The 16,176-nt window shown below is 45.6% G+C and overlaps 1 protein-coding gene across 3 annotated transcripts in view; it reads left to right on the top strand.

The window, feature by feature from the left end:
* The window catches only part of LOC124306891 (transcription factor Sox-5), a 133,452-nt gene that overhangs the window by 77,713 nt on the left and 39,563 nt on the right, over positions 1-16,176 (top strand). For 2 of the 3 annotated variants that reach the window (XM_046768016.1, XM_046768015.1), the window contains exon 1: positions 5,316-6,272. The exons of the other annotated variant lie outside the window; for it this stretch is intronic. In XM_046768016.1, the coding sequence (XP_046623972.1) occupies positions 6,256-6,272 (17 nt within the window). In that variant the 5' untranslated portion in view covers positions 5,316-6,255. Of the gene's footprint in view, positions 1-5,315; positions 6,273-16,176 lie in introns of those variants that run through there. 3 annotated transcript variants of the gene reach the window in all.

Below are 16,176 nucleotides of genomic sequence, written 5' to 3'. Positions count from 1 at the left end.
ATCGTCAGCCGATACCACCGCAAGTGTATAGGTATCATACCAGTACGTACAGTGTTGATTTCTATTATCCCGGACACTTCGACATGGTGCAGCGTACTTGCACCGTACGTCTCTCTCCCTCCCTCTCTCTCTCTCTCTCTCTCTCTCTCTCAATCTCTCTCTCTGGAAGAACAGTTGTAACCAGTGTTCACGTGCAGCTGCCAATTGCATCGTGGTTTACGAAAGGATTCGAATCGATCGATTTCGATATCGCGAGCGGTAGTCGTAGTCGAAAATTCATCACATTTTAATGACCGCAATGAAATACCCAACTTCTGTATGTAATATGCGTAAATTAACGACTATCTTAAAATATCAAACTTGGTAAAACTTTTGGGCGCAGCCAGTTTTTAAAAAGTGATAATCTGGTCCTCTTATATAATTTCTCTGAAACTACATACTATACTGTGAAGAAATTCACTTGATTTTTATGCCTATCCGGCTATCACGTATCTGCAACCTAGTTAACATGGAGAGAGTAAAGCTATAATAAGTGATGTCAAGGTCGAGCAAAAGTTTTCGAGGGTATTCCAGCGGTTCGCTGAGGGCGCAGGAATAACGCAGGTTCGCCATGAAAACGTGCGGTCCGCTATTAAAAAATGCATGTTTCCGGGCCAGAGAATAAAGTATTTTCACACCTGTGCATCTGTACGCTGAATCAAGCTGTGAGGTTTTTATTTTAACAATTTTCGAGATCGAGGTGCGCATTCCGAAAAACTTATCCTAATTAGGTATAGTACAATATAGAAGGGTGCAAGAGGAGTAGATGAGAAGATAAAGAAAAAGGAAAAGACAAGGAAGACTGGCTAGCGATTACACTAGATAGGTATGTAAGAGTTTCGCTGTGCGAAGAGATAGACGATCGCGGATCGGGATGTTACGAGTGTGCGAAAAAAGTCCGAAGAGGGTACAAAACAAGGAGGACGACGTTGAACAAAGTTCGTCAAACAAACCGTATGCGAGCGGCCCATTGACGGAGTTCGTGTAGTTAGGCAGAGAACGTTTCTCCTCGGTCTACATATTCATTTGTAAGAAGAATTCTCGAGAGTAGATAAAAAACGGTGAGTTGAAAAAGAGGAAGAAAAACAAAGAGAGAAGATGCGACGGGAGGGTTAAAACAAGGAGTAAATTTCCTCTCCCTCGCTAGGCTGCCGGGGAGATTGACAGACCAGCAGAAGTCCCGGTTCTCGGAACAAAGTCAAACACGTGCTACGGCAGAGGCGTCATTTGTTTGGGGCGGTATGCGAGCTGCTGGCTAACTCCGAGGAAGAAGCTCGTGATGATGATGATGATGATGATGATGATGAGGAAGCCGAGGAAGAAGAATGAGAAGAAGAGGAGGAGGAGGAGGATGAACCAACCCGAGGCTGCGCGCTTCGCCATTGACTATTGTGGAGCTTGTAAATAGAAAGCTCGTGGCGAGAGGCGAGAGGCGGGAGGCGGTAGAGAGGCGGATGAAGTGTATCTATTTCTACAACCAGGGGCCATCTCATTGTCTGAGAAGACGGATGGATACCCGCCGCCCGGATCTCAGACCTTCCAGCGTATCGCCATGCAGTAGACAAGCTGTTTGTCTAGCTAAGCCATGTAATTCGGGGTGCGGATTTATAACGCCTCGGGAAAACACTCGTCATTCGATCCCGAAACCCGGCCCACGTTACTTGTTCCTCCCGCACCTTCCGCGGCGATCTTTTTCCACTGCAGCACGGCCCGACCCAACAATGCCGCCACTACTATCAACCTGTTTATTTTGCTTCTATTCCACTCTATATATATATGTAGAGTGGAATATATAGTGTGATATATATATATCACTCGCCTTTATACAACGAACCTCAGATCCTTCTGTAACCCGCAGTCTCTCGCACAAGGTGCAGCTTTCAACCTCAGCTTTTTCGAATACCTATCTTAACTAGCGAATATCCCGTCGCAGTAGTGAAACCATTCTTCGGTCAGCCCTCGCGCGAATCTACCGTACTAATCCCGTTTTTCTTTTTTTTGTTTTTTTTTCTGCGAGCTTGATATAAACCCTAAACTGCAAGACAAAAATAATAAATATAAGTAAATTATTTAATATTTTTTAATACCCGTTTCGACGATTTGTCGATCATCAATTTTTTTTTTTTTTAGACCTGGACAATCTCGTATGATTATTCGCATGATGTATAATTGTTTGCTGCTGTGGAGCTGTAAAATTCTATCTGTATAATGGATGAAAATATTTGATTCTCTCGTTACAGTTTCCGTTGTTTCGTTTATAATATCCGTATTGTACTTTGCTAGTCGGGAACGTTCAGATAGGTATCTTGTTGATCCGTTGACCGATATACTTATTTCCCGGTAATATATCTGTTTAGATACCAGACGTACTTTATACCTAAATCTGAAAGCAAACATTGGTACAGCTACATAACGTATCGAGGAAGATAAGGCATTGACTGTAGGAAAGGAATACCGGACAAGGTTCAGAAGAGCATGATTTTACTCCCACGCGAATATACGTGGAAAGAAATGACTGTTGCTCTTAATACTTTTGGGACCAGTGCGATTATTTTTTTAAATTTTGCTCACGTTACCGCATTTTTTGTAGCATACAACTTTTCTTCGTCGTTAATTGTAACGTCGATCCAGTAAATCGGAGCATTTTTCCAGTAACTTTAACAGAAAGCTATAGTAATTTGAACGAGAAGAAAACTATGCAAGTTTTTCATTTTTCCGAAAAGGTAGTAAATTCGATGGTCATTATTTCCCCGTATTCTGCAACGAACAAATAATGTGCAGAAACTAAAAACAGAAAGTGAAAACCAGAGGCATGCAGATAATTCTCGACCGAAGGTCGTAAAATTATTATACTGCATATTGTAACATTATATCGCGAATCCTGTTTCAGAACCGAGCAAAGGAAAAGGAAGCTGGTTATATATGTCGACAACGGTTCAATATTTCGTAAGCTTACGTTAAATCGCCTAATTGCCTCGAGCTTTCGCCTTCACAGAGAGCAACTATTACAGTTACAATATACATATTATGTATATACGTATATATGTACGTACATATGTGTATATGTATAAAGTATACACAGCGACTGCATATTGTCTCGCCTTCTCACGCAGCTCAATGAGTTCTCTTCTTCACGAGCATTTCAATAAAGTCAACGATTTTATCTGACAGTTTAGCTTCGCGGGTTGAAACCGCGGCGCGTATGCTTTGAAGTTCTCGGTCAGCTCGCATCATCTCAGCTCAACTAACCGGCGGCGATAACACGGTTCACCTGCAAAATTATTAACTCGAGAGCCATGTAATATGTTCCTCCCGGGACGATCGGGCAGCACCTGCCTATATTACAAGAAGATAGACAACGAATTCGATAAATAATCTTCTAAGCGCAATTCTGAAATTAATTAGTCGTGGGCTAATTAACGAATGGTAAGAATGTTTAGCGTTGTCAAAGATCTTAAATAAATTTACGCGTTTTTCTCTCATCAGTTTATCTGTATGTATATATAACAGCCTGCAGTGAACTAACTGGACCCATGCCGGATCATCATCATATAATAATCTGCACGCATTTACACCTACACATTACATGTTGCATGAATAATTTTTTACTCGTATATACACAGGCTTATCATATCTGTTTTACTACAGTGTTACGTTATCTTTGTTATCACGATTATGTGATATAGTAATAATATATAACCGCAACGATAATCATTATTGTTATTTCAATTCCGCAGTCGCTGCTCGTCCGCACATATTCATATACATATATGTATATAATCTGCATTATACGCACGGGATAAAACAACATCCGCACACGCGAACACACGTCGTGGGTATAACACGGGGTGGGGGGGTAAGAAGGGCGCCGCTCGCGCGGTGTTTCGACGACAAAGAGACCATCCGCCGACGCCGCGAGTGGAGGCAGGGATGGTTAAGGGGCGAGGGGGCGTAGGAGGAGGAGTGGTGGAACGGTTTGCGGAGGACATGAAAGGGATGCGCACCGGCGCCATTCTTGTCTGAGCCCCGCGTCCTCCCCCGCGAAAGCAAGGACTCTACGGGGGAGGAGGGTGCTCGCCCCGGCGAACGAGCATCACCATCCACATCCCCCTTTCCATCTAACCCGCGAGGAAAGCCAGGCGAACCGAACCGCGTTCACGGGGCTACCGTTGCTGATGTGTTGGTATAGTTACAGGTATATTACGTGCATAAGAAGAAGCCGCGCAAGGTGAGAGAGGGAGAGAGAAAGAGAGAGAGAGGTGAGAGCCACGGGGGGGGTGGGGGAGAGGAGAAGGGTTGACGGGTATAACATAGGTAGGTGGCTAGGTAGGTATGCGGGATATCGAAGGAGCGAGAGCCGCGAGTCGGCGAGGCTATAACCGGGGGCGGAGGCGAGACCGGTAAGCGACCTCAACCCCTTTGTCGGCACATGCGCGCGAGTCTGGAGAACCGTCGCCGCCGACGTCGGCAAGGGTGGGCCGCGGCAACAATGAGCATTGTGATTTGCGCGCAGCTCCGATTGGCCGGACGCCCGACCCGCGCCGAACCGGCTCTCTTTCTCTCTCTCACTCTCTCTCTCTCCCTCCCTCCCTCCCTCCCTCCTATCCTTCCCTCTATCTCTCTCTTTCTCTGTGGCGCCGCGGCGCCTGCAGGGGGATGATTCCCTCCCCTCGCCCCCGTCGCCCGTGACAATGAACCGTGCCGCCCCCGACCGGACCGGGACCGACGTAAGAGAAAAAGACAGCCTGCACAGCACCTGCACACTCGTTTGGATGGGTAATCAGCCACCGAAACGGAACGAAACGAAACGAAACTAAACGAAAGGGAGCCCGGCATCGTTCGCCTGCAGCTCGCACACCCGACCGCAACTCGGTGCAAGACGCTACTATCGGCGTCGCGACGCGGGGCACGATTCTATCTGCTGTTTCATACACGCGTTACGTAGGTGTGCCGCGGTATCGCGTATGCGGAGAAAAAAGCGGCGATGCTCGTGTGCGTTCTCGTACGTACGACGCGTATATACGCGTCTCTCTGCTCGATCCCAGAGCGAACCGGAGAAAGAGGGAGAGCCGGAGAGATCCGAGGGGGAGGGAGGCAGAGAACAGAGCGAGAGTGCGGCGTGGGTGTCGGTGATCGGGGGCGGGGCTTCGCGGGCAAAAGGGGTGTGGTCCTAGCGACGGCAAGCGGAGGGCCTCGGGTGGGGCGCCGCGGCGCGCAGCGTCGCGGAGAACCGAGGGTTTGACGGTGGCCGCCGCCGCCAAGCTTCTCGCGGCTTCAGTCAGTCAGCCGACGCTCTGACGTCGCGATTGTTCCCATTGTAGCGTCGCAGGCAGACGGCGACGACGTCCTTCGTTACGCATATCGGTTTCGCCGTCCTCCCCCCTCCCCCCGCCCACCCACTCACCCCTCCGTCAAACCCCCTCCCCCCGCCCCGTCCCTCCCGGCGCCCCTCGACGCCAACCGGATACACTGCACCCTGCAGACTCGGTAGTGACTTCCGCCGCGGCAACTGGTTCGGAGGACCTCTGGAACCGCCGCGTGTCGCGTGGTAACGAGAGAAAATAATTAAAAAAAAAAAACAAAAAACAAAACAAAACGAAACAAGAATAAAGCAAAGAAAAAAAAAACCAACATTCCCAGTTGATCGTACGATACAGTGTTATACCCATATTGAAACATCAACACGCGATCACGTCACTAAGGGGATTCCCCTCCCCGAACGGGGGGCGGGTCGTTAATCTATAAGTGTGATAAATATCGGGATAATTACATTGTACAGGAGGTAAATAAACCCGTGATTAAGTGTGTTAAAACACCCCGGTTACAGTTACCTTGTATGGATTTTTAAATAAGGGGGGTGAAGGGGAAAATACCGGATCGTATGCGGATCGAGAGATTTTTAAGCATGTATCGATAATCGTGCGGGCAACGTAAATTCCAAGTTTACCATTGTACGTACGGAGAAAGAGGAACAGAGGGAGTGAGGAAGAGAGAGGTTGACACGCGACCCAGTGAACCGTACCTACGCACCTGTATTATCAGGCAGATACACGCAGGTGTTTTACGTTATCGCCGACCAGTGAAAGAAATTAATATACAGAAACAGTGAGACCTGCAGTGTGCGGTGCAGGTGAGAGAGTGCCCGCGGCTTTACTACCCTGATCCTCCTCCTCGAGCGGTCCTGCGCCAACCCCAAAAAGCGGCGTGCAGCATGATATGAACACGATCGGCAGGTAAGTGCACTTTCACCCTTCGGGAGGGAGGGGGTCCCTCCATCACCCCATTTCGCACCCTCGGGACGAACGTGTTTCGCGATAAAAGTTTCACATTCTCACCGGTCGCCCCGTCAGCCGGGCCAGAGAAATTTGCGAGATTATAGAACGCGGCTATTGTGTGCCGATTTATTTGGCAGCAGACCGGAAAAGTGACGCAAGTCTGGAAACGGGATCCTCTTCGGTGACGCGATTCGAGAGTGTAGGTATATTAAAATTCGGTACGACACCTATATCCGCCGATGATCGGGTTCGGGTGCCAATTTTTGCGGTTTTTAATATGCCGCTGGCGCCAGACGCGGAGACAATCGGCTGTTAATTTTGCTCTACAACGCGTGTAAGCAGCGATCGTGCGTCGTGACGAACGGACCAATTTCCTCCTCCGCGTCTTCCTCCTCTCTCTTTCTCATCTCTCCTTCTCTCCTTCTCTCTTTCTCTCTTTCTCTGGAGGCCATGTGCTCTGGGCATCGGAGATCGTGGAGGAGGTAGGGGAGGATGAGGAGGAAGAGGAAGAGGGAGGATGGGGGGGAGCGAAAATGGGGACCTCCGTGCCTCCTCGCCGCGGCGTTCTCTGTGACCCAGTGACCCCATGCCGAAGCCGCTAATCGTAAGCGCGCGATTCATCTCCGCGGTTAATTCACGACCGTCGAACTCGTCGACGCCTTGTAAAACTGCTGCTGGTGTTTCACCCTCGAGACAACTTCCGGATATCGGCGTCGATTTCCTCCCGTATCTCCTCCTCCTCCTCCTCCTCCTCCTTATTCTCCTTCTCCAGATCTTTTTCTCCTTCAGCTTCTTTCGAGCCAGACAGCGGTAGCCTGGTTCTTCTTCTTCTTCTTCTTCTTCTTCTACTTCTTCTTTCTTTCTTTCTTTCTTCGTTAGCTAGCTAACTCGCTCGCTCGCTCGTTGAAAGGGAAATGCTGTTGTTTTAAAATAGGCCCTGCAATCGTAAAAAAGAATAATGACTCCTGTGTAGACTTTTGTAACTCAACCGACGGGGTATTTACAGTTCGTGTTTCAAACAATCCAAACCGAGATCCCACGACGTTGGGGGAAAAACCGTATAAAACTTTAAACGACGAGTCACGTTTCTTCGGCTTGAACCTTCTTCCTATTCCTCTCCTCCTTCTCCTCCGCCCATATCCCCAGACATTATAAATTAAAAGAACGTCAATTCGACAGATCCGTCTCTTTACACACACGCACGATGTAGGTACACAAATAATGGGGTTGCATGCGTGTATGCGCCTGTGTATACACGCATAAACCACCGTCGTTTTACTTCAAACAGCTTTTCACGCCAGCGCTGTCATGTCCCCCGCGATTCCCAATTATCGTCAATTTTCAGCCTGTCGTTTATATTCTTCTCAATACATTAACTCTGCACCTCGCTCATCGTCGCGAGGATAAATTTAAAATAAAATAAAAGAGCAGCGAAAAAAAAAGGAAAGAAAAACAGACCAAATTAATATTCTCGAATGAGGATCAACTCTCTCGCTGTGTGATAATAATTGGGGCGAATAAAACCCCGTCGACGAACTGCACACATGACCGCGACGAGTACAAACGACGTCTCGTTTGACCACTCGACCGTAGGACAGAAGAGCTTTTGCTGCCGCTGCTGCTGCTGCTGCAGCTGTTAATTCAATTATTCCTGAGCTTCGTGCCGGATTTGACATTGTGCGTATTATTACGGGCACATTGTCAGCTAATCCTCGACGAGATCGGATCTATGACATCCGAGCGAGCTGCTCATCTTCATTCTCGGACGACTTGAAGGCTCGCTCGGAGTGGCGGTGGGTTTTGAAAAAAACCCGTCGTCGTCGATCCTTCATTTTCCCATTGCGATTCCGAGAATTCCAGCATTTTTCTACGAACTCTCAATGTCTTACGATTAAATTATGGCTACCGATGACCCGCATTTCTATCTCTTTTCTAGACGACGTTAGCGGCGCATCGTTTATACGTCGCGTAAATTTTTCGACAAATAATATAATTTCATAACCTCTGAGCGGTCCGGAAAATTCGATAAATGTGTAAAGAAGACTTTCCGGTATATCAAACCCGCGCAATTGCAACAAATCTATTTAACATGCAGGCCGCGTCCTGCAAATCACTGAATATAATATCTTGCTGCAGGTGCCAACGCGTGCGGCTGTTCCGGAAGCGGAGAGTTAAAAAAAAAAGCACGACAAAAAAAATGATGATGAAAAGACGGAAAAAATGGAGAAAATAAAAATGAAACTAAACGCGGGCAGGCTTTTTGCAGATTTATTGTTACAGAGAATATTTTAAAAATAAAGAAGACTAATAGATAAGAAAACCGCTAAAGCTTTTTCTTATACAACTCTCTAGCTGCTGCAGCAGAGAGGGTTTTGTTTTTTGAAGAAATTCTATTACACAAACTTCGATCAATCCAGCTTGCACGCTGCTCCAGGCGTCGAGGAAAGAAACATCGGCAAACATAAGATTTGGTTTCGTTTCTTTTTAAAAAATTTTTTTCACCTTCACTCCCTCCAAATACGCATCAGACCCGATGAAGAGCCACTTTTCCACGCTGAAGAGTAAAAGATATATATTTATTATTGGTAGGTCTCGTCAGGAATCTAAAGTCAGGGGGTAAAAAAAAAAAAAAAAATGAAAGAAAAAGCGTGAAAAATGAGAGAAGAGAAAAAAAAGGGTCAGAGAGGATGGGGAGGGAAAAGAAATCATCTCGCGGGCAAGGCGGTTTGAAAATTGCGGTTTGTTTGTTTGTTTTATCATCAAGGGAACGGCGTGGAAACATTATTTCGACTTATATACTTTTCACTCGATTTATGTATCTATGCGCCGTGGTACGCATGTACGTATCTATACGGTCCGTGGTATATCCGAGCTAGGAGGATAGACAATTTTTCGCTCGACTTACCGAGAAGAGGTTAATAATAATCAAAGAAGAAGTCAACCGGTAAATATTATACGGTGTTCCGCGTATACGAAACGTCGCCCGCTTCTCCGTTCCTTCCATGCAGTATACGTACATACGTGTATACATGTAGGTATTATACACAAACTTTTCATAAAGTCTCGAAAACTCAACTCTGTGTCAGAGATGGTCTTCTTCATCTTCTTCTTCTTCTTCTTCTTTTTTTTATATCCTCAAACGCGAATCTCGGAATTGACTGCAAGGGCACAGTAAATATTAGAGTCACCAGCTCGCCTAATGTGTCCCGGTATTTTTAGCCTATTTTTAAGCTCATACCATCATCAAACGAAGTAGGCTTAAAACGGTGTCACACGCCTCTGCGACTCGTTCTCGCTTCTCTGATACCGCGGCTTTATTCTCTTCATATTCTTTTCTTCCTTTCAAACTACATCTTCCCCTCCTTCCCTCCACAACCAATATTTCCGTCCTCCTAATCCTTCTTCATCTTCTACTTCTTCCTCGCTACTGCAGCGACCGTGCGACAATAATTTGAAAAAAATGGTCAAGGTGATATTCAGGTTCGATCACTCGTCTACAATTAAAGATTTAAATTTCTAAGAGTTGTACTTTTATACCGTTGGAACAAACCGAAATCATCGTGTGTAACGAAAGAGTGATTAATACGAATGAGATTACAAGCGCGCGCGAACATTCGAAGCGTTTCGCATTTCCGCAGGATCCGTTCATTCGCGTTCCCCTTCTCGAACCCCTCCGAAGGCCGTAATTCATCTTCCGTTATAACCTGCAAAGAGAACTAATCCTCCGGCTTATTTCCGATGATCGGCGAGTGATTATCCGGGGCTCTTCTCTTCTACCACCTATATTGACCGATTACTCGGTGATCCTTCACCCTCAGACACCCCCTTGTGTACGAGTCCTCGTCTGAGTGTTCCGCAGATGTCGGGGTGAGGACGCCGGTTGCAGAATACCCGAATTGAGCATGGGAATTGAAATTTAAAGATGCAGATGTGAGATAATTACCGACGACATTGGCGTTTGGGTTAGACATGTTTAAGCGGATGAAAATTGTACGCTCAAAGGGGATCGCAAAAATTACTAACCTTTTTTTTTTAGTGTTCAAATATATAATTGAGAGTACTTGAGATGAGAGCTCAAGATTTGTCGTGCGTGAAATTCGTTTGAATTCGTCCGATTTCTTAGAATGAAAAATTCTAAGAATACTGTGAGAAAAGAAGATACAAATAACAGCGAAAGCTTGCCTATGTGACACATAATTTTTCTAGACTGATGAATAATCGTGAGAATTGTTAAAATACGGATATCATTTTCAATGCAAAACGAACATAATTCATAGCAAATTTTTGCATATCGAGTGCAACTTGATTCTTTAACCACGTTCCGATCTTCAAGTCTTTCCTCCTCGTATAATTGTACACAAATTTACGTTGCACGCGTGTTTTACCCAACTTGTGTCAAACACGATCTACCAGTGAGTGCAGTTTCGATTGTTTCTACGAGTTCAAGAGTAATACAATTTTGGTATCGTAGTCACGAGTACGATAAAAAAAATAAATCCCCAACTCTTCCCGTCAACTTGAGGAAAGATCCCAGAGTGTTCGGTGCAGTGGTTTTCCAAGATGCATCAGGCACGAAGCATTCGCCTCCAGAGTATGACGAATGTGAGAAAGTTGGGCGATGTCAAGGGAGGCCTGCATAGCTGGCGCTCTGATTTCTTTGTTTCGTCGACGTTCCCCGGCCTAGTTGAGAGAGACGAAGGCGGTGGTTACAATACACGCAAGATATTACAACGCAGGCGGGTGTCTACGTACAAGTAACGAAAAGACCCGTCGACGACGTCGCGTTTCGTGTGTAGTTTCACCGAAAGCGTATAGCTATAAGGCAGATGTGGGTGACGCGGAGCGGAGAGAAGAGGAAAGAGAAGAGGTGAGGAGCGGAGAGGAGGAGAGGAGAGGAGAGGAGGGGGCCGGGAAACCTCTAACGCGTTCCAGATGCTGAGAGCTTTGTTCCCAGACTATACGCTAAGCGCGCAGCCTCCGTGCGTGGACCAAGTCTCGTCTCGAAATGCACGCGTATCGCCCTCCGCGTGCCTCAAGCTCTTCTCTAGTACGGTAGAAACGCGGCGCGTGCACGTGCAGCCGCAGCCGCAGCCGCAGCCGCAACGCGGATAGGTTAAAACCTCGGCTAGCAGAGACGATGAAGACGAGGACGGTGGATTCGAAGAGGAACCCGGCCAACTCGACCAACATCTAGCGCAACTTGACACTGAACACATGGCCCCACTTTGGCTGAGCCTAACCCAACCTGCCGCCTCTTTCCTCCCTCTCCCCCCCTCGCCCCTCTCTCCTCTCTCCTCTTTCCTCTCGGCCAGCAGGCCTCTCTCCTCGTGGTCCACGGGACGACGATCTGATCCGTACAATTCTAGGACAGGCTAAGCTTTGTCCTTCGCGGATGCAGCGATTGTCGTGAAACTGTCCGGACCGATAGCGTCTGCCGCTCCTACTGCTGCTGGTGATGGTACAGAATTCGGCAGTCGACACCAGCCGGATCGACTCTTCTCGGAGAGAGAAGATCAAGAGAGCAGCGAAATTCTCTTTGGGCCTACTTTCTAAGCTTTCTTTTATTCGTATACCCTGTGCGACGAGTACGCTATTATTCCGTCCTACCGATTTTCAAGAGGAAACAGATTCATTTATTTATTTCTCCGCCGATGCGGTAAGGAGATATTGCTGAGAGAGAGGCAGGGGGGAAAGGTAAGGGGGAATGAGGAGGAATAGATTTCGACTGAGTCAACCGGAATTCGTTGGTTATATACCCACGGCGTTTCGATATAATGCGAATGAATTCGGAGGATTTTTCGTTAGTCACGCACTTCCAGCGATATTACAGACTCCGATTAATGAACCTTTCGATTATATCGCGTTTCTGCGATCCCAGATCTCGGAAGGAATTTCTACCAGTGTATATATGTGTATACAGATATTCTGACGAGGGGAAATTTACTCGCGTCTACGGTGGATATTCGACCTTGAACTTTGCACACGTTTCCATCCTTGTCTTGGACGATCGTGCGAAATGAATATTTGAATACGTTGATGTGGGAAATTTGAGGATATTCATTTTTTAATCGGGTATACGGATGAGTATGTAATATTACTATACCTGCGAGTGTGTGTAACGTGTTGGCAAAGCTACGGCGGCAGATGAGAAACTATTAATGGGTTCAGGAAGATACCAGGTATCTAAATATAAACGACCGCAGCCCAAGCTGTATTAATACACACGTATATTATTATTTATAGAATGATAAAAGGGAAACTAAACGACGAAGATTGAAAAACAATGATTGTAACGATGAATAAAATATGTAGGTACCTACCGCGCGTATGAGAACTCAGCTAATTGATCGATTTGCGAAAAATAATAAAAACGGGCCAAGTTTGCGTGAGGGAATTGTGGTTTTTTTATTAATCCTTTATTTTTCTCCGTTATACAGATTGAGACGGAGATGAAGTCGGAAGTTCTTGTCACATTATTTACGTCTATTCAGCGTCGGCCCGAAGCCGTCACATCGTTAGGAACGATTGTTGAAACGGTATGGGTATTAAGAATAGGAGAAAAAAACAGAGATGAAAATATAGCTATTCGATGCGGATGAAGAACAAAAACGTTGTGCAAGAGAAATATCAGCTGCGGGCGGATTTTAGAAGAATCGCCGCCGGCTCGCCTTAGTCTCTTCTCTCAAAGCAGCTGTCATTCGCTCGCTTGCGGGGTTATTTTTATTCATTGCGGAAGAATCTTCATTTTATTATTAGTTGCGTATAACCCGCCTTATACCTACGGCATGGCGGAGCATCGCATTGTGTTTGTTATACCTCGGATCTATCGCTTTATCCCAAAAAATATATAACCGCAAGAAACGGTCCGCAACAACAAGCTTTTCTAGATAATTTCCGTATCCACTTTGCCAGCATCGAAACTTCGTGCCAGAATTTTTGTCAAATTTATATTTCTCAATCGTGTTTACATACCCATACATTAATGTATTTACATGAAAATAGATTGCAAAACAATAGGAGAAGAATCCACGGAGACGTGCGATTGCGCAAAGGTTAAAGGAAGATGATCAATTTTACCGGTCAAATTTATACAGTTCTATACCTACGTATTTCGTACATCGCGCGAATGGATTACAAAATACGCGAGATACAGCTAACGTATGCTTTATATACACACGTATGTATATTTGTACATGCATAAACGTCTTACGGCTATACTGTTATAGGTGGGTGTTGCATACGACGTTGTTGCTCATTGTGAGTGTCGAACGAACGACACTGGTGCAAATTATTCGTGGTTGCCAATTTTTCATCCGTTTACCGGGATCATAAATAATAAAACAAATACTGGAAAATGTAGACGGCCCGGTAGTCATATATATATACATATACTGCACCGTTTCGCCCGTCGTCTACTCTTCAATTATGAAATTCGACCGGGAGCTTTCTCGGTCTGCTTTTCAGCCCCTTTTTCTTCCTCTACTTCCCACTCTAACGTACATCTTTTTATTATTATACTCGTTTTCACCCACAACGATTCAGCTACTGCGTGTAAATTCCTTTCATCGAATAAATATTTCTCCTCTCTTACTCTCTTTGGGAGTTAATAAATCTTTTCGGTACAACGGGATTGAAACTAGGCGCAGGGGCAATCAAAGTCACTCGAGAAGCTATCCATCAGCTTCTCCTTAGCGACGAGGTGTAGAAAAGACGTAGGTTATCCGAACACGTGGTTGTTGCTTTTCATACGTGTTCGTACGTACGTGCATGCACGGGGTAATAAGGTACATGCATAGAACAAAGGTGGCTGCTTAATTTTACCGTGTTTGTTTGTCTTTTTTTTCCTTGATTACCCAACCCCCCATCCTTTTTTTTTTTTCTCAACTTCCGCAGAAGAAGCTTAGTCCCTGTACTTGTATACGTTCGACCGCTGACTTTAATTAGCCGTGAAAAAACCACAACCCCTCCTAAACTCCGAGATGCGAGGGAATATATAGTTTCGGAAAGTTTCCCCAATCCGAAACCCAAGAAGCCGCTGCTGGCTGTAGGAGGAGCAGAGAAACTCGACTTTATGCTGTTAAGAGACGCGAGGAGTAGAAATTTGAAACCGACCGTTGGAGGTTGGAGGAACTGGAGCATTTTCCGTTTGTTACCGGCTACATCGGATCTGATTCGAAAGGCAATATATCTCGAAAGAAATGCCGGTTCTTTTTTGGGATTTTTTTTTTCTTTCTTCCTTTTTTTGCTCTACTCTCTGTTGAAATTCTTTGTTTTTAAGGGGGCCATCAATTAGTCAACGGATACCGTTACCAAACCGTAGCAAATTAGTGACGCCGGAAGTTCATTCATCTCGAGATAACAACGCGGGTTTTATAGCCCCTTGGCTGCCCGGCGATCGGTCTTCGGACTCCGGAATTATACCTCTAACTCTCTAGAAAAATCCCGAATGATCGTCATCTTCCGTATGTATATTATGCATTCCTATCCGCGAACGACGACTCCGCGTGTCGCTGCTTCGTTCGTATTCGGAGGCGAGGAGAGATATAGAATAGCCACGGTGTTACAAAACGACTTTTTCAACTTTTAATATAATACGGTGTGTCGTTGTAGAATCAAGGGACTCTTTTTACGCATGATTTTACTCAACATTGCATCACGCTTTCGTACCTGACAACTCCCCCGGAAAAGTTCATCGTGTAATTACAAATGATTATGGAAAAATTGAAAGTTAATTGAAACGTATGGACGATCTTAATATTATGCTGATTTTTGAAAATGATAATTAGTCGTTTATCGAATTGTATATAAAATGAAGGTATCATCTTCAAGTTTGTGAAAAAGTATTTGGCAGTGAGCAAAAATTTAGGGAAAGATTTTGAAGTCGTGATATTTGATAGGCGATGAGTTAAATATTATACTACGGAGCTTCCGATTTCTAGTTGCATCCATCGGACCTTCCTTTATTCGATTTATAAGACATGCATAGGGTTGTCGAATAGCCGAAGCTTGTACTTAACCACGGCTCTGAGATAATAATAATACATCCGTTCACACTCGAATATGTATGAAAAACTGTAATTGAAACTTGAAAATTAATATTTCAGGTTAAGACACGCAACAGATTTCGTTTATCAAATTATTCATCAATATAATCAGTTATAATTAGAGCGAAGAGACGGGCCAATGGATGAACCGTGATACTCTCATTGCGAGTTCGGATGGTGAATCCTAGAAGCTGAGAAATCACCCCACAAAATTGGATCGCACATGTAACGTGTTCTATCGAAAAAACCACTGAGTTACGCAAGGAGTCGTCTGAAATTCGGTTAAACGATACAGGAATAACGAAGCAAAGCGTAGATGCGTGTAACAATTCGTAAAACCGCAAGCTCTGAACCCTTTCGCGAAGTAACAGTGATTGTAAAAAAAAATCTCAATCTTCTCCCTCAACGTTACGCGAATTCCAATTCGCAAAGACCACGGGTATTATTTCAGAACTCGGAATCAGCCCTGGTTGACGTCATCGTAGTTCGTTGCACGCAGCCGCAGGTTTTGCACGGCGCGGTGCACTTTGCGGGTGTGTGCAGGGTGGCGTTTTCCAGGGTGGATATTCAGCGGCATCATCTCCCGACGACGAGGAGGCTGCAGCAGCTAGGGCGTGGGTGGAGTCCGCGCGCTCATACATAAACAAGAGAGAACGGTCGACGGAACTTGAGCATCAAAAGAAGAGACGCTACGCCGGGACTCCATTATGTAGAACGTATCCCACGCTGCTCTGTCTTCTATAAAGAATACTAACGACGACACCGACCCCACCATCACCCCCGCGAACTTCGTCTCTTGCCGAAGAACGGCCGTCGAG

Source organism: Neodiprion virginianus, chromosome 6, assembly GCF_021901495.1.
Source record: "Neodiprion virginianus isolate iyNeoVirg1 chromosome 6, iyNeoVirg1.1, whole genome shotgun sequence".
Taxonomy (NCBI): Eukaryota; Metazoa; Arthropoda; class Insecta; order Hymenoptera; family Diprionidae; genus Neodiprion; species Neodiprion virginianus.
Note: the sequence above shows the minus strand (reverse complement) of the source record. Positions and strands in the feature narration are given on the sequence as shown.